This window comes from Nycticebus coucang, chromosome 8 (assembly GCF_027406575.1).
Source record: "Nycticebus coucang isolate mNycCou1 chromosome 8, mNycCou1.pri, whole genome shotgun sequence".
In the NCBI taxonomy this organism is placed as follows: Eukaryota; Metazoa; Chordata; class Mammalia; order Primates; family Lorisidae; genus Nycticebus; species Nycticebus coucang.
The window spans coordinates 79946462-79972687 of record NC_069787.1 but is presented as its reverse complement, the minus strand read 5'-3'; the positions used below and the strand labels follow the sequence as shown (position 1 = coordinate 79972687).

The window sequence follows — 26226 nt, the reverse complement described above, 5'->3', positions numbered from 1 at the left end:
AAAGAAAATTAAAAAACACATACAAATGAATGAAATGAAAATCCATTATATCAAAATATGTGGGATACAGCTAAAGCTGGACTGAGAGGGAAACATATAGCATCAAATGATTACATTAAAAAGAGAAAGTATTTCAAATCAGTGATCTAACTTCCTACCTCAAGAAAATACGGGGAAAAAAGAGTGAAATAAATCTATGGTGAATGAGAGAAGAAAATAATACAATAAAGATAAGAGAAGAAATCAATGAAATTGGAACAGTAAAATAATAGAGAAAATCAATAAAACTAAGAGTTATTTCTTGGGAAAAACAATAAAATTTATAGATTTAGCAAAACTGACAAAAATAAAAAGAGAAAAGTTAAAATTATCAATGTCAGGAATGCAACAGGATATCACAATACATCCGAAAGTTATTAGAAGACATTAAATAACATGCTTATGTTCTTAAATTTAACAACTTAGAAAAATGTGTCTATTCCTTGATGATCATAAAATACCAAAACTCAACAAATTGGAATGGATAATATGAATAGTCCTCTAGCCATGAAGATTTAAGTCATAACTTAAAAGCTCCAGAAATTATCGTTTAAAAAATTCAGAAAAGAGCTAGAAAATCTCCAGGCTCAGATGCTTTCTCTAGAGAATTCTACTAAACATTTAAAGATTTAGCACAGATTTTATATAATCTCTTCCCAAAAGTAGAAGAGGAAACAGTTCTTAATTCTTTTTATGAGCCCGGTATTATTCTGATACTAAACCTAGATCTTTTCTCAAATGCTTACTTCTGAAAGTACATAGGACTTTATTAGCCCATTTTGTTATTTTATAAAAGATGTTCAAGATTTTTTAAGAGCCATGAATGAAGCTACAGACCTTTCCTTTTTAGGTCAAGCTGAAAAGTAAATTTGGAGTTGGAAACATCATGTTAAGAGGAACTCTTGTTTCCTTTCCAAAATGTGATTTGAATGTAAGTGTCTGAGCTGCTCTCTGCTGCTTGTTGTTATGGACCAGCTTTGCAAAGTAATACGGAGCACCATGCTGAGCAGGGATGCAAACATCCAGGGTTCTCAAGTTTTTCTGCTTTTAAGCCAACCTGCATCCTAAATAATTAATTAAATTTTACCTGCCTCTGTAACATGAGCATGCTGGCTTAGTTTTGACATGCCAGTTTCTATGTGATGGTCCATGTGAAAGCAAAACTATGGTATTATAGAAACTGTTAGAAAAAATATATATATACCCAAACTGTTTACATCATTCCTGTCACGTGACTAACACACAGGCTTAGAATGTTCCAAACCTGATGCTTTTCCCAACTCAGTCAACCTTGGGGCGGAGGGTAATTTACCCATTTGTAAAACAGAAATGCTATAATTAATTTTGTAAATTTGTGGTGGAGATTAAATTAAGGTTGCAAACACTTAGCACAGCAAGTAGCCCGCAAGAATTCCTCAACCCATGGTAGATATAATTATTGCTAATATTTTTGTGGCCTTAAAGATGTTTTTTTCTACGAGAGTAAAACCATTGCAAACAAGGTACTAAAAGCTGTATGATAGCTGACTACTAAAATAAACCTAAAACACGAAGAAGTGAAAGGTTTGTTCATCAGCCCTTCATCAGTGTTTGACCCCTGAGAAAATCTGCTGTCCATTAAGTGGCTCTCACTTCTAAGCCTTTCAAAGTGAGAATGATTTACAAGACTATCGTCTTTTAACTATAACTTGATAACTGCTTTTCTATGTAGACTTGGGTTATGAACAATTGCCTCATAGGGAAAGTTGTCCCCCTACTGTTGGATGTCCCTGAGAATGTTAGATTGGCAATAAACTTTTTTCCTGTTGGAGCCATTTTTATATTAAAGGTATTTATTTTTCTCACATATGCACCTACCAAATCCGACTATCACTGTGCAGATCTACCATTTAATTTCTCCACAATTTCCCTTTATTTATAGTCTCCACCAGCACAAGCTTCCTTTTCTGCATGTTTGACACATTTACCACCCATCCATAGGATAAAGAGCACAAAATCACCAGGAGGAAGAACTTGTGGTCCCCTTCCAGGCCTCAATGTAACTCAAATGTCCTATTTAATTAGCTGTAGAGTATCCAGTTCACTTTATAAAAATTCACTGTGTAGAGTTTTAAGGCTTAGGAAAAATGTAGTAACTGACAAGAGATTTCAATTCTGGCCATAAGGTAGAAGGAAGAGTTGCTTTTTAATGCAATTAAGTGAAGATTAAGAACAGTGCCAGGAGGAAAATTGGGATTAAAATATTATTTAGCTTTAACTGACATGATTTTATTTCACTCTAAGGCTTAATAAGGTGATAGGGGAGGATACTGTGCTACCACCTGCTGTCAGCATCAGGATGGGAGAGGGCCAGATGCTAGGACACAGGACTGCAAGTCCCAGGAAGAAGGACAAGTCAGAACATCTCCATGGGAGGGTGATGCACTGACAGTGCTCCAGAGTTCAAGAGAAAGATAGAGAAGGCCGACCTTCAAGCTCCTTGGAAAATGTGGCTTTTACAGTTACCTACAAAAGGCTCTTTCTTCTCTGATAGTCCATCAACATGGAGTTGCTCTCATAAATAACTCTGCCATATCCCTTTGGATAATCTCTCTTGGTCTCACTAGGCCCAATAAAAGAACTTCTGGCTGTAGGAACCAGAGCTTCAGTGCACTCTCAAAGAGCCATTGTGTGAGCTGGGTTACCTGGATTATTCTGCTAAGAGCAGAAGTGATTCTTTGTGAGGTCATATGCTTTCCCAAATACTTGGTAAATTCAGCAGTGCTGTGGAAACTGTGTTGGAATTTTTGGTCACATATCAGATGTGGTGGTCACAAAAATTGAGAGCTCAAAGGTGTAAGTCTGCATGCCTATACTGGTGCGGTTACTTCTGGGGACAATGCTTTCCATGTCTCAGTTCACTTCTCACAGCCCCTCACCTTCCACAGACTGCATTAACAGCCACTCACTGCCTTAACACCTGAAGCACTGCCCTTGCTTCTATTTTGAACATGATACTGTGTTAGAATGCATTCTTCCCATGGCAGTTTCATCATCTTGCCTTAGAGATGGCATTTTCTGGGGGATGAGAGAGCATGGACAGAGCAAAGCCACCAGGGTGCTACAGGATGTAGCTTGGGCCAGTGAGGGAGGTCTCTCTGAGATGAGAGAGGGTGTTTCTGCATCCCTGTATTCTCCCACAATGTTCTGTGAAAGCAAAAAAAAAAGAAAAGCCACACGTTTTCTCCTGTGTAGACATTCATCAGTGAAGTTAGTGGACAGGAGAAAGCAATGTAGGAGTCAGTGGAGAATCTTAGACTTTCTATAATTCTAATTTTGTGACTTAGTTAGCATATTCATCCAGTTTTCTCAGCCCCCACACAGATCTAGTTTATAGGTTTAGCAGATTCCAGCATATCTGTAACCCCATTCCAGTATACGAGAACACTCTGCCATAAGACTGACATAATAATCATTTTTTAAAACCTGTTCACTCCACCATAAGACTGACATAATAATCATTTTTTAAAACCTGTCACACAAAAGCATTTAAACTAAATAAAACCTCATTATAGTTGGAGATCTGAATATTTCTTCTAAAAACATTTTAACGAAAAAGAAGACTTCTCTATGGCATCTTAAACAAGATTTAGAAGGTTATAAACTAACTCTTTAATTAACATTAGCAGAAGGAAATGAGACAGTTCAGGGTGCGGGCAGCACATTAGTATAATCTGTATCCAAATTGACAGCACAATCACCACCAGAATGATAGAGATGATAACATTTTCCACAAATCAGAGAAAACACTGCCATGTGATTTTCTTAAAATAACTAATAGTATAAAAAACTCTTTTGTGTTTTTACTATTGTAAAAGTATAAAGTTGATTCAGAGGTCAAATACATTCTTTCCCGAAGTAACACAATGTTGAAACAAGACAAAAGTCTCCCTGTCTTCTGTAGGTCTTTCTAATTCTTCTCCCACAGACTTTAAATAGGCCATGAGATAAGCTAAAGAACATATAGCCATGCACAATGCAGAGAATTTAATTCCTTCTCCATCTGACAAAATACTGGCAATGTCAGCATTAGTATTCTTAGGGTGTTCACGATTGGTACTAATCCTTAGCAAGGACTGCACTTTTTTCATAGTTTATACAAATGGCACATGTCATGTATATATTACAAGCTGATATCTGTGCATTTCTCTCTCTCTCTCTCTCTTACACACACACACACACACACACAAACTTGGTGCGGAAATCAGATCACCAAGCAGGCATTTATGAGCAGCAGTGGGGAACACTGCTCTTAAACATGACCTACTTACAGAAGGCAGAGTCTCCTAGTCGGGCGATCTTCAGCATGACAATTAGCAGTTTTTCCTGCAGTTTGGTCAGTAGGAATGACACAAACCTCTCCCTAGCACAAGTCACTCAGCCCTGCTGGATTCTGCTGCTCTCTGGGTAACGGCATTCCATTAGGAGTGTGACACAGTAGGGAAAGAGACCGGTTCACTGTGAGACCTGCTACTCACTCTCGTACAGTGTATCGGCCCCCCTTCCCACTGCACAGTGGCTGCTGCGCTCTGAGCAGGAGGCATGTGGCCATCGTGAAAGTGGACCATGGAGTCAGAGTTCCACCGAGACACACGCTGCAGTGTCAGGAGCCTTCTTCTAAAAATAGTGCTCTTTAGCATCTCATTGGAACAACCTAATTTGCTTCTCTAGCCTTAGGAACAGGGCAAGTTCTCCCTTTAAATTGAAAAGGAAAATAAAAAAAGAGAACGTGGTTGTGGTTGTCTCTCTGCTTTAAAATAAACTAAGGAAATGGAAAAGTAATTTCTAGAGATTGTTGAGCATGCATGCCTGGGATGCTAGACAAGCGTTTGATTTACCTTATTGTACCAGTTACTTTTCCAGAGTCAATCAAATGCTTTGTTATCATCTCTGGGTAAGAGAAACATGCTGATTTAAATTACCAAGCTTAGATACTCATCCAAAGAGTATAGCTATGAGATTCACCAGCAAAAATAACTGTAGTGGAGGAAAAGATGGAAAACAGATTTCTAAGTACCTGCTTGCTGGGCTGCCTGTGGCATCTGCTGACTCCTCTGGGCATTATACTGAACTGAGGCCATGGGTCGGTACTGTTGCGTGGTTGAGGTAGGGTACTGACCAGATGGGTAATAATATACAGGCATCTGTGGAGGAAAGGTTTTTTTTGTTTTTTTTTTAATAAAGCAGGGAATAAGAATTGTGCATAAAGTAATTTTTTAACATAAAACATATTGTCATCTTAAATTGTGATAGATTGTAAAGATGACCAAACTTCTCCCATCCTATGTGTACATGAACGCTACTTCTGTGGAGAGGTATAATTCATTCCCCAAGGCATGAATCTGAGCTGGTCCTGTGACTTGATCAATGAGATGATGTCTGAGACTTGCAAACCCGATCCTTAAGAAGACTTGATGCTTCCACTTCTGCAGGAGAGAGCCAAGCCACTAGGTAAACTTTAGGCTATCTTGCTGGAAGAAGAGACCATGTGGAGAGCAAAGGCACCCCAATTGATTTGCTTCCCTCAAGTTCAAGGCTTGTGAGTGCAGCCCCAATCAAGCTACCTTAGCCATGTGGAGCAGACATTAGTCATCTGTGTTAAGTTCTGCTGGATTGCTGACCTAGTCAAGAGCAATACAATGGCTGTTTTAAAGTAACCATTTGGGGCTTTAATGACAGAGAGAATGAAATCTATCATCACCACTAACAACAACAATAAAAACAAACAAACAAACAAATAAAGAACCTGTGGCAGTTTTAAATGTTATACCTAACTTGAATTGCTTTACTAATGTAAACACAGGTGAGACACCTGTTTATAAGAGATGAGGCCCTTCTCTTAGGTAAAAAGCAGCAGATAATGCAATTATGAGATACGGTAAAGTCTATCAAAGCATTTTGCAGAGTGACTAATACTTAGCCAGTATCCAAAACAATTATGTTCAATCTAAGATATTGTTTATGCCACTTTCTTAATATTCTAAGGACTGAGAAAATATTCTAATTACTTTAAATAAGATTCAAATCAACATTTCCTGATCTGGAAAGGCTTCTTTGCCTACCCAGGTCATTTTTATTACAGCTATTTTCTTACTACTCTAGTTAATTATTTTCTATTTCCAGGCCTCTGATTTTTCTCCTGTCATCTTTTTTAAAAGAGACTACAGAGGGGCGGTGCCTGTGGCTCAAAGTGGTAGTGTGCTGGCCCCATATGCCAGAGGTGGTGGGTTCAAACCCAGCCCCGGCCAGAAACTGCAAAAAAAAAAGAGAGAGAGAGACTACAGAGCTACCCCAGTGGAAGCCTACAAGTACTATGTATGTAGGATAAAATTACAAGCCAACTATTTAAGAACTGATTTGTATGGCTATTTTCTTTTCTGATTTTCCCCCCAAATAGAAAACACTTTTCTAGTCAATCTTGTTATTGAAACATATGTAATACATTTTCCTGTTTTGGGATACATTAGAACAAAAGATTCTGTATGGAATGGTGATTCTTCAATTTCATGGAACAACTATGAATTGTAATTGTGACTACCTAATAATATGGACATGCAAGGGTAAGAAGCTGAACAAGTCTAAAGCAGTCATGGGTCAGTATCTAGCAACTATAATTTATCATATGCATTGTTTACAGTGGTTTGATCTTATTATTTATCTCCTTTGCTATCAGACAGTTTATAACAATTAAAACCCAAATAATTCTGGAGTAATAATAGGATTTAATTACACTCTGGCCAATTGTGGTGTTATTAAAGATTACTAACATTGAGCACTAAATACCTCACAATATTAAAAATGAGAATCTAATTTATTTATCCGTATTATATTTATATATCTTTTTTTAAAAAATAGCATTCTGTTCCTTTAGAAATGACTGTCTTGATTAAATATGAGCTTATGAGTGTGATATCCATTCCTTGATCTCTCTGATCACATTCGCCCTTCAGAAATGAAGGATGGAGGTCAAGCACTTGAAAATTTCTTGGCCAGCATTAATGGTTTGAATAAAAGTAAAAAATGTAGGGTAGCGCCTGTGGCTCAAAGTGGTAGGGTGCCAGTCCCATATGCCGGAGGTGGCAGGTTCAAACCCAGCCCTGGCCAAAACCCACAAAAAAAAAAAAAAAAAAAAAGTAAAAAATGTAAAAACATTTTTAAAAAAGCATCTCATTTTTAGTGTTCATCATTTTTTGGTTTGTTTATTTATTTATTTTTTCTTCCCCTAGACCTACCTCCTTTACCTTGAGAAGCTGTGCTGAAGGTTTGGCCCCTTCTATTCAGAGCTTTTCTAAGGTAGACCACTGGCCAGCTTTTAGGAATTATGGTCCCCAACCATATCAAACAAAGGAACACCTGACCCTTCCTCATTCTCCCTCAGAAAGAAAGGTTTCTTCTTTTTCTGTTGTCTATAAGATTTGGTATGATCTGTTTTTGGAAATTATTTTCTATTTTTATTTATAAAAATAAATATTCTCTATTTTTTGAGACTTTGGGAAAAAGAAAAAGTTAACTGCTGACTCCATACTGAATCTCAGAGTCAAAGCATTCTATGATAGACATACTTTTGTCTGACAATGTGAATGTTACTTTTTTTGCATTATTATTATTATTGTTCAATATTTTGTTACAGCAATCATCTGATTTCTTTTCGTTTTTAGTCCTTATCTTAAACATTGTTATTGTTATTAAATTTTAAGCCTCTTTAATTTTGTGAAGGCAAAAAGTGGAAACCAAATAAACACGGGTACATATATAGAAAAAATTAAAAAAAAAAAGAGTTGATATGAATGTCAACTGAGCTTTCAATGCTAAGAGACAAACTCTGGCAAGAATTACAGGTCCTGCCACTTGGGCAACATGCACAGAATGCAAAGAGGAACTTTTATTAACTCTTCTATTAGTTTCTCCAACTCACAGCCAGAGACCAATTTCTTTTCCTTACACTTACTGATTTTCTTTCTGTTATTACATAAAGTATTTATTAACTTTAGTAAAATTTGAATTATGCCCACAGATAAAATATAGTCAGATAGTCAGATAAGACACTACATCAAAATGGTATTGCTTGGTCTTTGGGATAATTACTTTATCAAGTACCTTATAAGAAAACATTTGTCATGCATTAATTTTATTAGCAATTTGAATGTTGTGTGAAATGAATGTGTTTGTACGTTAAAAAGAATACACATATGAATTATGTGGTAGTTGGTAGTTATTCAGACTTCTTTTTTTCTCTCATGTTTACTATTTTAGTTCCTTTTTACTTTGTGTTCTTTTAGTTTATTCCTACTTTTTCTTTGGTTTCTTTTATTTTTTTTGTGTGTGTGTGTGGGTGTGCAGATATAGAAATTACTTGGGAAGCATTAATTGCATAATTATGGAAAATAATAAAATAGAAATTGAAAAAAAAAGAAGGAAAAAGAAAAGAGATCTGGGCTTAAAGGATCAGTATGAATGGTTTGAAAGGAGGGGGGAAGGGAGAAAGGAGAATCATAGTTCAAAAGGTAGACAATACAAACTTTTAATCAAACACATTAAAAATAGCTCCAAAATGAGTTGAATTATGAGGAAAATAAAGTAAATAAAAGAAAGGAGAAATTACAATAGAACCTCTATAGCTGGCCACTTTCCTACATGACCACCTCCTTAAGTTGACCTAATTTTCACAGACTGGACATGTACCACATGTACCTATCAGTATAGTAGGCCTAGTTTCTTACCTTGAACACTTCCATGTTCATGGAGGTGGTCAACACAAGAAACTAGGCCTAGTTAACTCAAAGAGCTTCTACATATTGAAAAGAAACACTACTCCCATTTTTCTTCTTCAAGTCCCTCTTTGCCTCATCCACGTGACTCCCACTTTGCCCTTCCAGTGGGCATTTAGAAAGCAGATGTGATAAGTCAGATGAAATTAACCTTCAATTTTATTAATTAAATAGACCCATTCTCTGCATAAATTTAACATATTTCCATATATGTTCATGGGCTGATTATCAACTGAGTTTGCTTCATTTTCCTATAGTTTGATAAACAGATTTTCAAATATCTTCTAATGGGTTATATCCTATGCCTTTTAATCTGTGGTTCTTTAAAAAGAAGTTCAAAAATGTCCAGACTGATCATAAACCATAAACATCTTTTTATTTAACCCTTCCTTTCTACTTTTTAAATCTACTGAAGAAGGAATTAAATCATTTCTGCTGAAGACACATTGGGGTTTTGATTTTTAAATGTCTTTGCTCCTACATTGTAACTAATATTGAAATTCTTTCATTGGGGAAGAGTTTTTCTTTGTTTTAAAAAAGTCTTCAATTAAACATTCTGCCAACTCTTCTCTATGACAGCAGAAATGTGTTAAGGACACAGAAGCTGTTTAGGTTAAAAGAGCTAATTGTTTTTCCCCAAAAAATTAAGCTTGAAGTATTTATTAGTGAAATAATGACAACATTAATGAAGCTTTTTCTCCTGTAACTTAAAATTATTTTGCACATGTCATTAGATCCCACCAGTGAAGAGAAGGCAACTGAATATGAACCATTAATAATCATTCAAAATAAATTGAACAACTGAGTAACAATCATTTTATGGTAGAGGATTTTGTGTGGTTTGAAAAGAAAATAATTTATTCAAGATGTTAAGGCAATGAAGCAAATGATAAAAAGGTAACACTGCACTTCAAGCAGCTCATCCAATAATGTAATACTTCATAATTAGGGTAGAATTTGCTTGGGATATGTGTGCCTCGAAAATGGACGAGAAAATGCCTCTGTGCATTTTATGTCTTGACAGTAATCACTTCCAATATTCTGCAAGAAATACCCAGGGGAGCACCAGAGATGTTTGGTGGTGAACAGTAACACATAATCAGTCTTTGAGAAGACAGTAAAAATCAGTGATCTGTGGTGCCTTACATGCTCTAGTCAATTAAATGTGATTAATGGCTACCTGTGAGAGCTGCGCTTCCCCTTTGGGAGAGAAAGGACAGTGGATATCAGCTTACCTTCCTCCTTTATATTCATAGAGAAATTCCAGCCTGGAGCACCAGATTAGCTCCAGAAAATGCTTGTGAATTGATAAGAAAGGAAAGAACACACTTCCTGAGCAGGAGCAAGACGGAAATGGGTGTCCCCAAGGTACAGGCCTTTCCTTTCCCAGCTTTTTCTTGCTGGGCAAGCCCGTGACTAGGATATCACATGAGAGGGAATGCTTTGTTACAGCCTTCCTACCAGCAGCCTGGAAACTGGGATAGTCCCCTGTTATACCATAAGAACTTGCGTCAGCTTCACTCAACTTAACTTTCTGAGCCCAAACACTTTGAACAACTGGTGAATAGGACAGAGTAGGTCCTTATTGGGCTGGGGTGGGGGAGGAAACCAGAAGAGTGGAGTAGCTTGAATATGAGAATATTCTGCATGGAATGATAAAAGTCAAAATGTAGCAGAATTCAGTTGTGGTCACTGAGGTGAGAAAAACCACAGTTACCTGTGCAGGTGGAGGCTGTTGCACAAACCCTTGTGGTGAGGGGGAAGGCTGGAGGACTTGCTGGGAGATGGGAGGTCCAGAGCCTGAGAACCCTGCTGCAGGGAGCTGCTGGCCTGCAGAGGCGATGACATAGCTGTGCTGCTGGGCTGGCTGTGGCATAAGGGAGGACGGATAGACAGGACCTGAGGGGGGCTCAGGAGTCTCTCCTGAGGACTGCCGGCTCAGGTTCATCTGGCTGAACTGGGTCGCCACGTCATCTCTCTGCAAGCCACAGGAATAAATGAAGAATAAGCAAGATCAGCTTGGTAATGACAGAGGCACATTGAGGCATGCGCGGAGATGCTTGTAGTCGTTAGGGAGAGAGGAAGTATAACTGGGAAAAAATAAAATAAGGAATTCTCCAGACAGAACATAACAAGAGAACCTAACACACAAAAAATCAGATTTTAATCATCCTGCGGGTCAAAGATGATAAACAATTTGACCCAAATCTTCCTCTTCCAATAGAAGCAAACTATTATTATTTTTCCATTTTGTGCTCAGTATCCCCAAGATGGTGTTGCAGACAAAGGAAGCTTGGTGTTCTGTTGTGAAGGGTCAGCTGGTCTTCCCAGCAGCACCGCTGGATCTGCCTTCCAGAGAAAAATGGAAGCACCAGCACTCACCACTCCCCAGCACGGCTGCTGCAGAGATGGGGCCAGGAGTGTGGTCACCAGTGGGCTGGGCAGGATTATGTTCCTATATTAGGGAGCATTTAGTCACTGGCTTCTTCTGGCGTTTAAAAACAATGCTCACTCTTTAAGCTGTTGCCCTAAAATTCCTAGTGATTCGAGGGGAAAATGAAAGGAAATTGGCAAATCAGAGTTCCAGGGGGAATGCCTGTATCAGGAACGTGGGGGTGATAATGGTTACCATCCTGATACTGACCTTGAGATTTTTCCCAAACCCTCATACCACATTTATGAGTCTTCCTGTTCCTGACTTGTAACTTGGAAAGCATTCAAATCCTGCTTAGCTGGTAAACTCTTAAAAGGTATCTTAAAAGGATACCAAGCCTCAGAGGCACTCAACATGGAACAGAGGACAGAAAGGAAACCATTGCTTTGCAGGGAAGGGCTGCAAGGGCACATGTCAAACTTAGTACATGTAGAATATAACTGTCTTAACACAGTAACTAAGAAAATGCCAGGAAGGCTATGTTAACCAGTGTGATGAAAATGTGTCAAACTGTTTATAAAACCAATGTATGGTGCTCCATGATCGCATTAATGTACACAGCTATGATTTAAAATTAATAAAAAAGAAAAAAAAAGAAATGAGACATTCTCACAATTCCCCTCACAGTCAGTGCAGGGAACCCCCAATGTCAGCCAGGCCAGTGCTGTACAGAAAAGCAGCATAGTCAGTGAATATGCCCTCCCCGAAAAAGTTCACATACATATAACACAGTACCATGGGGAAGTGCTGGGTTGGAGACACAGGCAGGAGATGCTGGGGAGGAAAAGAGACTGCCGGGTATTGCACAGACTGGGAGGAAGCCTGCAGCCCCTGGACAGACTGGAGGAAAGAAAAAAATGATCAGAAGAAAGGAAAGCACTGGAGCTGAAATACCACAAGAATCATCCGCCCTCTTCCCCCCACAACATTCCTTACAGGTCCTCTGGGCTCAGTGCACTCTAGAAAGGGGAATCAGCCAGCAGGGAAAGGCAAGGCCCTGCAGACCTCAGCCAGGCGGCACTGGGAGGGCTCACTTGTATGGGAGCAAGTTTTGAGAGGTTAGGTCATCTGTATCTAAAAAGAGTGCCCAAGGACAAAGAAAAGTAAAAGAGAAAATAATTTCAAAGAGGTTCACTCTGGTAGACTACCTGGAACACTTCAGGTTCCTGTGGACACTTCTATGTGTCCCCCTGGGAGAGAAAGGACGCTAGCTCTGCACCTCTCTGAGTGTATATGACCAGCCAGTCCACCGTGGAACTTGCCGATTTTTGCTCTTCCCATTGATGAAGAGGTCAATACTGACTGTTGGCTGACATGAACATTTGATCCATGATGGGAAGGAAGGTATGAGTGAGATGATACAAAAGCCTGAATAGGATTATCAGTTCAGTCTTCAAGGCAGAGGCTCCCTTATACTTAAAAATGACATTTAAACCTAAAGAAAACAACTTACTTACCTTCCCTAGTACCAAGTCTTCACTCTGCAAGCCTCTGGGTGGGGCAATCATCTCTATCTAAACTTACGAATCCACATGAAATCTTGTCAACCTGTATTCATGAACTCTAGCCTGCCAGATTTTTAATATGAGGCTTCAGGGGATGAGGGTGGAGCTACTGGAAGATGCACCTCTCTCCTTGAGGCACTGTATCTCTGAGGACTATGCAGCCTCCATCTCACGTACTGTCCCTCCCAGACCTCCCACCAGCCCTTTACCTGAGTCACCAGTGGGCCCGCCATTTGTGGCTGTGGGGGCTGCACCTGCTGCTGAGGCTGGGGGGAGGACTGCTGCTGTGGTGGTGGCTGGGACTGCCCTACCATCGTGCCTCGCAAGGGCTGCTGATTGGTGGGTGGGTTGTATATTGCAGGAGTTCCATCGGGATTCACAAAGGGCTGGCCTACAATGGAATCATAGCTTGGTTCATGTGAGCACTCAATCTCTCTGTTGGCAGAAAGAACCATTCTTATAGATACTTAGAAGGTAACTTAAAGTAAAGGTGCCAGGCAATGGGGATCCAAGACAAAAGAACCCTCAACAAAGTGAAGACTTTCCTGCCTATGAGCCATCTGTTAAGCTAGATGACAGCATAAACCCATAGCAATTGAAGAAGCGGCAAAAAAATCCACTACCATCAGGCAGCTCAGCCAAAGCTGACTGGATCTGTGGACAGTGGCACCCAGTGGAGAGGCCTATGGAGAAGCAGCTCAGCAAAGCCATGTGTTTTGCTGCCCTGTTCTTCACATATAATTGTATATTATGTAGTATATAATATATATTTATATTATATATGTATAAATATATAATATATATTTCTCTAACAGACATAATCAAGGATACCTAAGGTTTAATATTTTAATGGTGATGCATAATAAACTCACCATAGAATCATTTTGTAATGTAACAGACATTATTTTATGAAATAATGGCATGGTTCACTATTATTAGTACAGCTATTAATAAGAGCATTGCTTTGTATTTGAGGAGTATTTTACAGTTTGGGCCTCATCATGATTCTGTGAAGGAAGGTATCATTGTGCTACTTTTCAGAAAAGGACCTGAAGGCCCACCAGAAAGGTTATAGGGACAAGGAGCTGAAAGGAGGTGAGCAAAGGGTGGTAGCTGAAAGAGACGGAAGGGGCGGAGCGAGAGAGAACAAACTGATGTCTAAAGTGGCAGGCATAGTGAGAGGCACTTACAACTGTGATCACAGCACTTCCAACAACCCAGAGAAGCACAATCTTAATTCCACTTTAGAGATAAGAAAATTAGGGCTCCGAGAGACCAAGGAACACATTCACAAGTACAAAAATCAGTGAGTGAACCGGAAAACAACCTTAGTCAGTAAGACTTCAAAGTCAATTCACTTTCCATTACACCAAAAATCATAAATGAATTATCCATGTTTATATAACGGTTACACAGTATAACTCATAACCATGAGAAAAAATATCCAACCATAACTGAAAATCATTAATCAATGCCTGAAAAGTCAGATAGACAACATGATTCAAGGTGAAATCACACCTTGCGTTGGCTGGTAAACAATAAAAAGAATCAGTGGAGTAACAGATTGTGAAACTGTCTATGGAACTATTTGTGAGTCCTTTCTTCCTTTCTCCATAATCCCTGAAATTCTACTGGAGAGGAAGCAATAGGAATGTTCTTGTACAAGCTGAAGTCACAGAAATATTCTCTAAAAATCTGAGCAAAATTCCTAGAAGAAATAGAGCTCCCAGAAAGGGATCAGTCGGTATTTCCAAGGAAATTCCTCCTTATCCTGACATTAGGGAGATGGCAGAGGCAGCATGCTGAGTTCTTCTCAAGCACATATTCTAGCCTCTCAGTTCACACATTGTTCTGATACACAGAGCTTGCATGAGCATTCTTATACAGGGTAAGCAGCATATGATGGCGGAAATCAGCTTCGTTCTTTAATAATAATACGTGTAATGGTACGTGCATGTTATACTACATACATATATATAAAATGTGTGTGTGTATATATATTGCACACTATTTTAAATTGCACATGAACTTTATGGCCACCATGTAACAAAAGGGAGCAAGATGGAAAGGTAAAATAAAAACTGACCCAGAGAAAACAAAATACTATACTGAAAAAATATATGTAGGATATTCATACAAGAACAGAATGTTATAAAAATGGGGACTAAACTAATCAAGTGAATATCTTAAGTGAAATAAATCAATCATAAAAGGATATCTACTGTATAATCCCATTTATCATACACAAGATCAGGCAAAAGTAATCAATCAATGGTAATGGAAGTCAGAATAGTGGAAGCATGAGGGAACCTATGAGAAGACTAGACAGGTTCCATGTATCCTTCAGGGAGAGGTTTCCAGTGTTTGCATAGGCAAAAAGTTACCAAGGCTTACAATGCAGACATGTGCGGGTCACCCACTTCACTTATACATTTTATGCTTCGATAAGTAAAATTAAGAACGTAAAGTGAAACATGTTGAGGGCTAGAGCAGCAAATGCTGAGATTGCAGTGAAGCCAGATAGCAACAGACTTGATTTTGGCTCCTTCAGGAACTGTAAGGGCACCTTAGTATTTCCCATTATTACCACAGATTTGGAGCACAAATGTTATTTGTGTGTTTGTAAAAAGAAACTTTAAATGCTGCATGTTCATGAACACACCTTCTAGAACTATAAGATTTTCTGATACGGATTTCATAACCAACAATAATGTTTCGTGATGAGAAAGCAAAGGCAGCAGAATTATGCTCTCAGAACAATAACTCAAGCGTTTTCTCTCCTTCTCTCTCTTTTTTTTTTTTCATATTCTTCATATTCCAGGCACTGTTTTCCTATCATTGTCATTCAATTTTAGCTACATTTTATTGTTTTATGTTTATTTTCTTTTTTAAAAAAATAACTTTCTCTTAGTTTCAAAACCTGTAACCCATTTTCCCCCTAACCCAACTATTTAGGAAAGAATTAAAAAAATACTTCAATTTTCAAAAATTTATCAGCTTTTTTAGTGTTCTAATCCTTAGTTTTTTCTGTTTTTAGTTTTTTTTCTATTTCAGAAAGACAAGAAGAAAAAAATAAGTCCTTAAAAAAAAAATCTCCACGGAGACATGTATACAACTTTATGTAAAGTTATTTCCAAATACTCTTACGCTGTGTTCACACACACACACACACAGACACAAGAAAGTACAAGGGAAGGATTTGTTACTATATTACTGTATAGTTTATTTACTCCCCTAAAAACTAAGGAAGTGTGGGGAAACAAACATAATTAGTGTTTAGAAGTGTAACTCCAAAATACTCAGGTGTCCTTTAAGATACTTTGTTTGAAATATGGTTACTAGTACCTTGAACTAGAGGAAAAAGTGTTTCTGAATAATTACAATAATTGCATATGAAAAGTACTAAAGCTTCATGTAAGTAGAAAGAGACAGCACACTCTTTCAGAAAGAGAAGAGAATAGAGAAGATTGATGTTTGCGCTCACCAAGGACAGGTGGGAAGAATTGAAGAACATAAATGAAGCTGGATGCCAGAGAAGGGGACAAAAGCAATTTCCTAAGAGACCCAGGATGGGAGACGAGTGGTTTCCAAGTCAGGCAAAGACAACCTCTGTGTATTCTATGATTTCTACCAATCCAGATGCAATTACTATTGAATACAAGCAATTAGTTTGAAGGACAGCTGCTGAAGACCAAAGGGGAAAGAGAGAGCTGGCTGGCCTTAGGCCTATTTAGCCTGGAGGAGGTTTTCATGTCAGAAACTGCACAAGCATGCCCAGCAGGCCCTGGAGTGAGGGTTGGCACAGGTAAGAGAGTGTGATGACAGGAATGAGCTGGAGCACCCTGAATGCACAGCAGGGCAGAGAAAAGGGGCAAATGTAGAAAGTAGCACTCATTCCTCCCAAATACATAACACTAGGTGAAAAACTACTTCCTCTGTCCACATTAACATGTATAACGGGTAGTAGATACTACTTTAATAACATGTAGTTACTGAGTTCCTGACTTTTTATCTAGTCTAGCTAAATAAATAAACAAACAAATAAACTAAAAATCATTAAGTATGGTTCCTCCCCACACGTGCTTATAAAGGTGCTGGTAACAGAGAAATGAACCCATGGGGCAAGTCACACAAAAAGCAAAGTAATCACATACTCTTGGTTTCTAGCATTAAAGAATTTCTGCTATATACTTGACAGAAGGGTAATTATTTAAAAAGAGGGAAAAAAAGTGAGAAAAAGAGATTCTTCCTTTCTTGGTCCAAGAAAGGTGATATTCAAATTATGATTATGCATAGGCAAGGATTAAATTAGACCTGGCCGAGATATACTTATAAGTGACATACAGACATTTCATGGCACGTTTGAGAAACACGTGAAAGCAGTTTGGATAAACACGTTAGGAGTCCTGATAAAAATAAAAATGGAAGCCCATTAGGAGCATTTGATGGAGAACAGCGCTAAAAAGCTCCTCAAAGCGAGGTCCCTGCAGATGGCAGCCCCTTTCATAACACACTCTTGAATTTGCACCAGATAACAGCAAAGCAAAATGGCAAAACATCATATACATGCATTAACAAGTACTTGAGGGATGCCAGTGCCTGTTGGCATTTACAGATTGTGCTGAGTTGAAAGAAAATAGCCCAACAAAACTAAAATTCCTGCTAAAAATTTCCAAATAGTTCTGGGTTCCAAACAGTTGGAGGACAATCACATCCAAGAGTCCAAGCTTGTCTTGCAAGGATGAAGATGCTAGAAAGAGACAACTCTGAAAAACAGCCTCTGTGGTAACTCACTCCTAAAGATGCTTAAAGAGCAAAGAAAGAACAGGCAAGTGGTCTAAAAGCTGAGGCTAAGGCCAGATAAAATGAAAAGTTATAGTTGTGTTGAGGGAATGGAAAGGGTATGTATTGGCGGATTGGTTTCAGTGAGCCAAATATTCGGTACTCGGTAAGAGCCAAATCAATGGTGTTGACAAGGGAAGTTTTATTTTTGTTTTATTTAGTACATACATGATTGGCAGACACCTTAGTATTTTTAAATTGAGAGCAAAGTAGTCAGATGCTCTCAATTCTAACCACCAAGTATTTCTGTTGTGGACTTGGCAGAAAGGTGTTTAGGAAAGAGTGAGAGGTGTGGTTTCTAGGTTCATGGTGATGACAGAAAAAGAAGATGATTTCCAGCTCAAAGGAGGCCAATTTTTAGTCTAAATAGTAGAAGACATAGAAAAGAGTGGATAGATAACATACATATGTAAACACGCACATACAAATACCACAGGCACACATATACATTACCTATACTGAACACATGTGCACACACATACATGTGTACCTTTTCAATTTACAAAAATAAACACATTCTAGAAAAGAAGAAATATAATCAACCCGCATCTCACCAATCAACTATCATGTACACAATATATATTAATATATTTTCCTTCTGGTCTAGGAATATTTTCAATCCAGCATTTGTCAGATCAGACAAATGTGTATAGAGAAGCTGTTCAACAGTGTTATTATAGCCTTTTCCTTAGTTGGGATCCATTTACAAAAGAGATATTTTGATAACAGCTCTAAAATACTCAGTCCAATGACTAAGAATTGGGACTTGGCACCAAACGGCACTCTGTTTCTTTTTTCTACAAACAAGATTATACATGATAATATACACATACACATGCACAACCATGAGATCATTACAAGTAATATTCCTGCATTATGCTGTGAAAATACTCTGTTGAGATTTTTAGAAACACTCTGTAATTTTGCTTAAAACAAGCCACTCCAAACAAATGTGTGTGCTTTTTTCTGCAAGCCCTTCATCTCAATTAAAAGTGGATGAATTTAAACCCATAGAGTCAAATCACACTTTGATCAGTGCCAAGAGTAATGAATATGAATCTGGTCTTCTTTTAATTTCCTTTATAGTGCACACAATAATCCAAATAAAATAAAAGCAATCTAAAACTTTTCCTTAGGAGTATCTAATCTGAAGCTTTCAAATGGTTTTCAATAAAATGATTATGTCTTCTTTTCCCTCAAGCTTATGGCATTTTCAATATACCTCAGTCAAACATCACGCCTTGAGAATGTGCCATATGTTTTATGAAAATGTGGCAATTATTCAAGTAACTATTTTACTATAGTTCTCATGTTTATCTGAATTTCCTAATTACTAGTAGCACTAAATATGTGAGAAAATTAAGTCAGATCATTTTTATGAGATACTTATGCAGCTTTGCATTTTCTAGTTTAGCTAATGGAAGAAATACTCTGAAATGATCTAAACCAAACTTTAGGTCTATTTCAAGACAATTCCTTTTTTTCTTTCCAGCCCCTAATAAAGACCTTTTAAGAAGTGACTAGTCAATGTCAAGCTTTCTAAACGAGGGGTTCTCAGCTATGGCATTTTTGGCATTTTTGACTAGATAATCCTGTGCTTGTGTGGTCTGTCCTACAGAGTGCAGGGTGTTTACCGGCAAATACCAGTAGCATTTCTAGTCTCTACTTATTAGATAACAGTGGCAGTCTCCTTCTCCCCAGGTCATGCTAATCAAAATGCCTCCAGATATTACCTAATGGCCTTGGGGACGGGGGCAAAATTGTCTCTGACTGAGATGTCTTCTCATCTATTTGCTGATGTTAGAATCTCAATCCCATAGGCCCTTTGGAATCAACATGGAAGTTAACTGATCTCCAATAGAGAAATCAAAAATTAAAGAACAAATCTCCATTCATCATGGCAGAAACCATAATCGTGTAGGGAACAATTTTCTAAACACCAGAAAAACCAGTCTAGGCCTAACATTTCTTTTCTTTTCTTTTTTTTCTTTTTTTTTTTTTTTTTAGCCTAACATTTCTAAAATACCAAGAATTTGCTCTCTCCTCTTTACCACCACTGTTTCTTATTCTACCATATGAGCTGGGTGAGGTCTTAAGGAGAGAAAGCAACTTCTATAGTTAAGAATCTACAATATGAAAGTCTCACTTGGTACCTCAATTTTCTGAAGTGATGAAAAACACTTTTGATATAATACAAGCTAACCAGGTATCTAGCTGAGAAACACAAAGTTTTAACTAGAATATCTCAGCTCATCACACTATTTTCTCTGATTTTGGCTTCTAGGATATGCAAAAGAAGAGAAGACAGAGAAAAAAGGGGATGCTTCTGAGAAGTATCTGCATCTATATCAATATCAATATCGACAAGGAGATATAAATATGGAGATACAGATTTAGCCATAGACACATAAGATTCTACACAGTAGTTTATGTTCTCAGCACGCCTGTGGAGAAATTTTCAGAAAACTTGCTATCAAATTCATGAGATCAGACACCAAAAAAGGCCTCTGATAATCATGTGCAGCTGAGAAACCAGGTAGTAACTAACCTGTGTGTGGATTGAGAAGGATGCTTCCAGGTGGGATGCCTGTCGCAGCTTCAAGTGGAAGGAGGATGTAGCTGGTGCTGCTGGGAGCAACCTGGCCCCCAATTCCATTCTCAGGATAGGGAACACAGCCTGGAGAGCTAGCTGCCATGCCCGGGACCAGGGGTGTGCTCTGGAGAGGTGGATGGGTGCGGGACAGTGATCCTGAGGAGCCTGCGCTGCTAGAAGACTCAGAACCTGGCGTAGGGATGCAAATCAAGAAATCATTCAACACAGAGAGAGAAAGCACAAAGCTGAGTCTAAATGAGTACTTTTTTGTACCCCATCATTAAAGAATTTGAGGTGTGTGCTTCAGGATGAGATTAACTAATGTCCCGCCCATATTTCCAACTCATATTTCATTGGAATCTTAGCTACATATTTTTCAGATATATTAATTTTCTCTAGGGAGTGAGGAATTAAAAATAAGCTCTCTTGCCCCATTGTTCAGTAGGGGGAAAAAAACCACCAAATAATCCAATTAAAAAATGGGCAAAGGATGTGAATAGACGTTTCTCAAAAGAAGACATACAAATGGTCAATAGGTATATGAAAACTGCTCAACATCATTACAAATCTGAGAAATGCAAATCAAACTATAATGAACTATTTTCTCACATTAATTAAAATACTTTTGTTGAAATGACAGGAAATAACAAATGCTGGTGATGATGTAGAAAAAGGGAAACCCTCATACACTTTGTGGGAAGGTAAATTAGTGTAAGAACTATGGAAAACAGTACAAAGGTTCCTCAAGTAACTAAAAATAGAAGTACCATATGACTAAGCAATCTCATTGCTAGATATATATCCAAAAGAAAAAAAATAATAAGTACGTCAAAAAGACACGGCACTCCTATGTTTACGGCAGCACTACTCACAATAGCCATGATTTAGAATCAACCTAAGTGCCCATCAATGGATAAACAGACATAGAAATGATGGTACATATACACAGTGGAATAGTATATAGCCGTAAAAAAGAATTAAATCCTCCCATTTGCAACACCATGGATGGAAGAGACATTCTGTTAAGTGAAATAAGCCAAGCACAAAAAGGCAAATCTCACATGTTTTCACTAATATGTGGGAGCTAAATATTAAAATAATTGATTTCATGGAGACAAAGAGTAGAATGATGACTGCTGAAAGCTGGTCAGAGGAGTGGTAGAGATGAAGTGGGGATAAGAATGGGTACAAAAATATAGTCCGGCAGATAGGATGAGCAGTGTCTGATAGTACAACAGAGTGATTATAGTCAACAGTGTTATGGTATACTTTAAAATAACTGCAAGAGAGGAACTGGAATATTTCTTACGTAAAGAAATAATAAATGCCTGAGGTAATGGGTACCCTAATTACTTTGATTTGATTAAAACACATTGTATGCCTATATCAAACATCACATAAACCATAAAAATAAATACAATTGTTATTATTATGTACCCATAATAATTAAAAATGAAAAAAAAAATAAAAGAATGAGTTTTGCTTGAATTCTCTCTCTAGATATATATAGATATATCTTTCCCCCTCCCCCTCTTTTCCCTCAGCTTTTTCATGTGGTACTAGGGTGATATATTAGTAAATGGCACCCACATTTCTGAATTCAGAACTTGCAAACTCCCACCCATTTTCCTGAGTAATTAATATTATGGAAATACATATCTAACCAGGGATAATATGAATAAATAATAAAATAACTGAGATGGAGGTTAAAGAAACTGTAGCTGAAGAAGTCCTATGATGTGCTTGTCATATGCATGATTCCAAAGCATGGGATTTTCAATATCCATACAGCTGAATTTGGAAGGGGCATATTAGAAACAATATTTTACAGCCCACCATATGTGAGTAGAATAACTGAGCCATTCCTTCTGGGAGCATAGCATATATGAGTAAACAAAGTTCAAAATCAAATAAGATCTCTCTTAAGAATTGACATAGTTTAGGAGAACATGTAGTGTTGAAAGGGAGTTACCGATGAATTAGGACTCTGATTCTTTCTAACTTCTAACCAGAGGAAGCTTTCAATCAACTGAATATTAGTTTCCCTTTGTGTTAAGTAGAAACATCATAGATGTTAGATATTTTTAAAAAGTGTTTTAGGCTGGGCATGGTGGCTCACGCCTGCAATCCCAGCCCTCTGGGAGGCCAGTGCCGGTGAATTACCTTAGCTCACAGGTTAGAGATCAGCCTGAGCCAGAGTGAGACCCTGTCTCTAAAAATAGCCAGGCGTTGTGGTGGGAGCCTGTAGTCCCAGCTACTTGGGAGGCTGAGGCAAGAGAATCACTTGAGCCCAAGAGCTGGAAGTTGCTGTGAGCTATGACGCCATGGCACTCTACCAAGGGTGACAAGGTGAGCCATAAAAAAAAAAAGTTTTAAAGGGATTCAAGGCAATACATATAAGGTCTTGCACGCACAATGTAACAAATAGATGGTGGGTATTACTAATATTATTAATGTAATATATTTAAGTGCTTAAGGTGATGCACTGCATTTTACATATCTGAAGAACTCTTACTAATATGGCTCAGGGATGGGTAGACCAAGGAGGGCTTGGTCTTCATAATGATGGAACATCCTTCAGATGACACAGGGAAGTAAAATTCTAAGGGTGTTTGTAGACTGTGGGTTTCTCAAAACATGCAGGTAACTGGAATAGTGTGTGGAAGCACTAAGGTGAAACCGAATCTTTCTCCTTCTCTCTCTAATGTGGGTAAAGAAACACCTGCCATATTCCGTGTCCATCGGGTCCTCATTGCCTTTCACTTCAGCAAGAGCCAAGCCGCTCTGGTACCTTTAACTGTGGCTACTTGGTGTATCACCAGAGCAGCTGAGAGAAAATACACATTGCAAAAATTTTGTTATTGCAAATTGAAACAAATAGATTACTAGGATAATATCATAGGTTGCAAGCATGTAGTGCAAGACATTTATTAAATCATTAGCCTATACTATTGATTTATGTCATTAAAAATGCATTCCTCTGTGTATTGAAAAAGGACAAAATATATAGGCAACAGTTAACATTCTTTTCAAGATTTTAAAATGTGCCTTTAAATTAAACTGGAGATCCTTTAATCCAAGTGAAACAAATACAACATGCAATTGTAGGGAGTGATAGTTTTGGAGAAGAAGAATAGTGATAGTTATTGATCCCACATTGTGTTTAAGCACCTGAATAAATATTTTGATAAGAAATACTATTGCTTCCTAAACAGATGGGGAAACTGAAGTGTGAAAACATTAGGTAATGCAAGGCATCTTGCATAGCTAGAATGTGGCAGCACTAGAATTTGATTGATGCAGACTGATCAAGCTTTAATCATGGCCCCGTAATGCCTCCTGAGAGTACATACGTACATCCCAGGGCCTGTCACAAGCGTTCTCAGCTGGACGTCTTTTCTGCTTTTCCCCTGACTTGAATATTAATAATAGTAAAGTTTTAAGTCAATTCAGGTTGTTCCGTCTAAATAGTTTAGAATGCTGATGGGCCTCTGAATAATGTATGAGAAGAAAAACAGAAGATGTAACAGGGATATTGAAAGTGCTAATAATGGTTCTGAGACACTATCACTGAAATTATGACTCTGAGGCTGTAGTCTGAAGGCAGATTGCAGTTGCACTTGCCACGTACGATTTGACACACACTACAAGCTTGACACTGGAGCCGAGTCAGCAACAACAAAACAGCAACAACAAAAGCAATGATATACAACAAGTTCTCCTGTACCCAGATGTTTAGGGTCATCTGAAAATGATTCATCTCCAGGCTCAGGGGCTAGAGGCACTCAAGCTAATGGAGTGTGTTCTCAACCCTGATTTTAGGTATAAACCAGTCTTGGCATGGGTGTGTGTATTGGTTGGTTCATACACACTGAAGTGTCACAATCAAATCCAAAGAGTGACTTAATTTGGCTTTAGAACGATGTCATTGGTCACTGATTTACAATGTCCTTCTCCTCCATAATTCAGGGAAGAGTAGCAACATCAATAGAAACAACAAGGAAATAATGTAAGTGATTTGATTTCATCCATTAAAGAAGGGAGAAAAACTAAATATGGCTTAGCCCTCAGTGCTTGGAAAGATAGAGATGAAGTCGAACATTCTGGGAAGGATGGCTCAAGTATCAGCATGCAGCCAGGTCTCAGTAACTGGCCCTACTGGCCACCTAATACCCAACCCTGACCAGATTATAAGCATTAATCACTCAGACGAGGGAGAGAAAAATTCTACACACAGCCAGCAGTACTAAAATAATTGATAAAAATGAATGTTAGCAATGGTGATGAAAGGCACAGAATTAGAAATGTTCAAAGATTTTTTTTCAATTGAAATTAATATTTGACAACCTTAGGATTTTGGGTTCCCAAGAGTTAAAAGTATTCTTTTTATGGGGACTTAATGATAACCATGGCAAATATTTAAACAGTATGTCTATGTGACCAGCACTCATTTTGAAGATGAAAACTCATCCCCGGATATGCTAAGTTAATGTCCCAAAGCTCTTTGTGTGGAGGGTAGAGTCTGTTCTCAGCCCGGATGTCTTCCCTCCACAGACCACACTCTGAGGTTGCAGACCATGTATTTGCCTCCACATCATGTAAGTGAGAAAGAGGTGGAATCAGGACCCTGACCAACCCAGGGCCAAGTTCTAGGAGATCCTGGACAGACACCAATGCTATTCAGAGTGGTCTGCTTAGAAACTGATGCTGGGGGCGGCACCTGTGGCTCAGCGGGTAGGGCGCCGGTCCCATATGCCGGAGGTGGTGGGTTCAAACCCAGCCCCGGCCAAATTAAAAAAAAAAAAAAAAAGAAACTGATGCTGGACCCCCTTAAAGGGGAAGGGAAGGAGTGGACATCAGAATGGCTGAGTGAGAGACTCTGAACACGCAAGACAGAAATAGAAAAAAGAAAAAAGGGCAACACGGAAAAAGAAGAAGAAAACAATCACAAGGCAAAACAAAATAGAAAACCACGAGGGGGACAGGGAAGAGGAAGGGCATTAGCAAATTACCTTGGAACATAGGAGACACTCCATAGGGAGGAAGGATCCTGGTTTTGGTTCTAGTTTTGCCCCTTATAGGCTGTAATGTTTTTGGGACATGACTGCTCTTTTAGATCACGATTTAGTCTTTTGTAAAATATAACCCATCAAACTAAATGGTGAGCAATGATGGGGGAGATGACCTTAACGTTCCTCGCTCCCCTCAGCTTAACCTAACTTTAGACAGGTTTCTTGTAGATTACCCTGTTTCCCCGAAAATAAGACAGTGTCTTATTTTAAGTTGTGCTCCCAAAGATGTGCTAGGTCTTATTTTCAGGGGATGTCTTATCTTTCCTGTAAGTAGGTCTTATTTTCGGGGAAACAGGGTAGAAGCTCCACACCTCCCTTTCCCTAGAGCAGTGGTTTTCATACTTCCGCTGAGTTCTATCTTTCCTATTGCAATAGCCTTAATCTCTATTGCAATAGTTACAAATGAAGTCTTTAACCCAGCTGGTGCAATTTTCTTTTACAAAGACCCCAGACTATAACGGATTTTTTTTTCCCCTGAACTAATAATTCAAGAAAATATTTCCAGGGTCAGGGTGTTAAGAGTTCAGTAGAATAACCTAAAGTTTCCAAAATTACCAGGGGAAAGAGAATATCCAGAGTAAATTAATGCAGTCATGAAAATGAACATGAAGAAAAGAAAATGGGGGAAATGAAGTGTCTGTCCTGCATTGGATCCCAAAACAGCATCCAGAAAACGACACACCACAGTCAATATACCAAACAACCTGAATTATTAAAATAAAACAAAAGGACATCGTATTTCTACAGAGTAGCTGTCTTCAAAGTTTGGTTCCCAAATAAGCAGCATTGACATTGGTTATTCGGTAGAAATGCAATTTCTCAGGATTTAACGACTCAGAAACTCTGGGGGGTGGGCTCAGCAAGTGGAATTTGACAAATCTTTCAGGTTATTCTGATACAGCTAAACTAGGAAAACCGTGCTTTGGATGCTTTG

The 26226-nt window shown here is 38.3% G+C and overlaps 1 protein-coding gene across 26 annotated transcripts in view; it reads right to left on the bottom strand.

Annotated features, from left to right (window-relative positions):
- ARPP21 (cAMP regulated phosphoprotein 21) overlaps window positions 1-26226 on the bottom strand; it is a 154406-nt gene that overhangs the window by 42396 nt on the left and 85784 nt on the right. For 24 of the 26 annotated variants that reach the window (XM_053599471.1, XM_053599484.1, XM_053599466.1 and 21 more), the window contains 5 exons: window positions 20176-20409; window positions 12995-13176; window positions 12016-12120; window positions 10564-10824; window positions 5096-5222 (listed from right to left, as the gene is read on the bottom strand). In XM_053599471.1, coding sequence (XP_053455446.1) covers window positions 5096-5222; window positions 10564-10824; window positions 12016-12120; window positions 12995-13176; window positions 20176-20409 — 909 coding nt within the window. Of the gene's footprint in view, window positions 1-5095; window positions 5223-10563; window positions 10825-12015; window positions 12121-12994; window positions 13177-20175; window positions 20410-26226 lie in introns of those variants that run through there. The other 2 variants (XR_008381650.1, XR_008381649.1) reach the window with 1 other exon arrangement.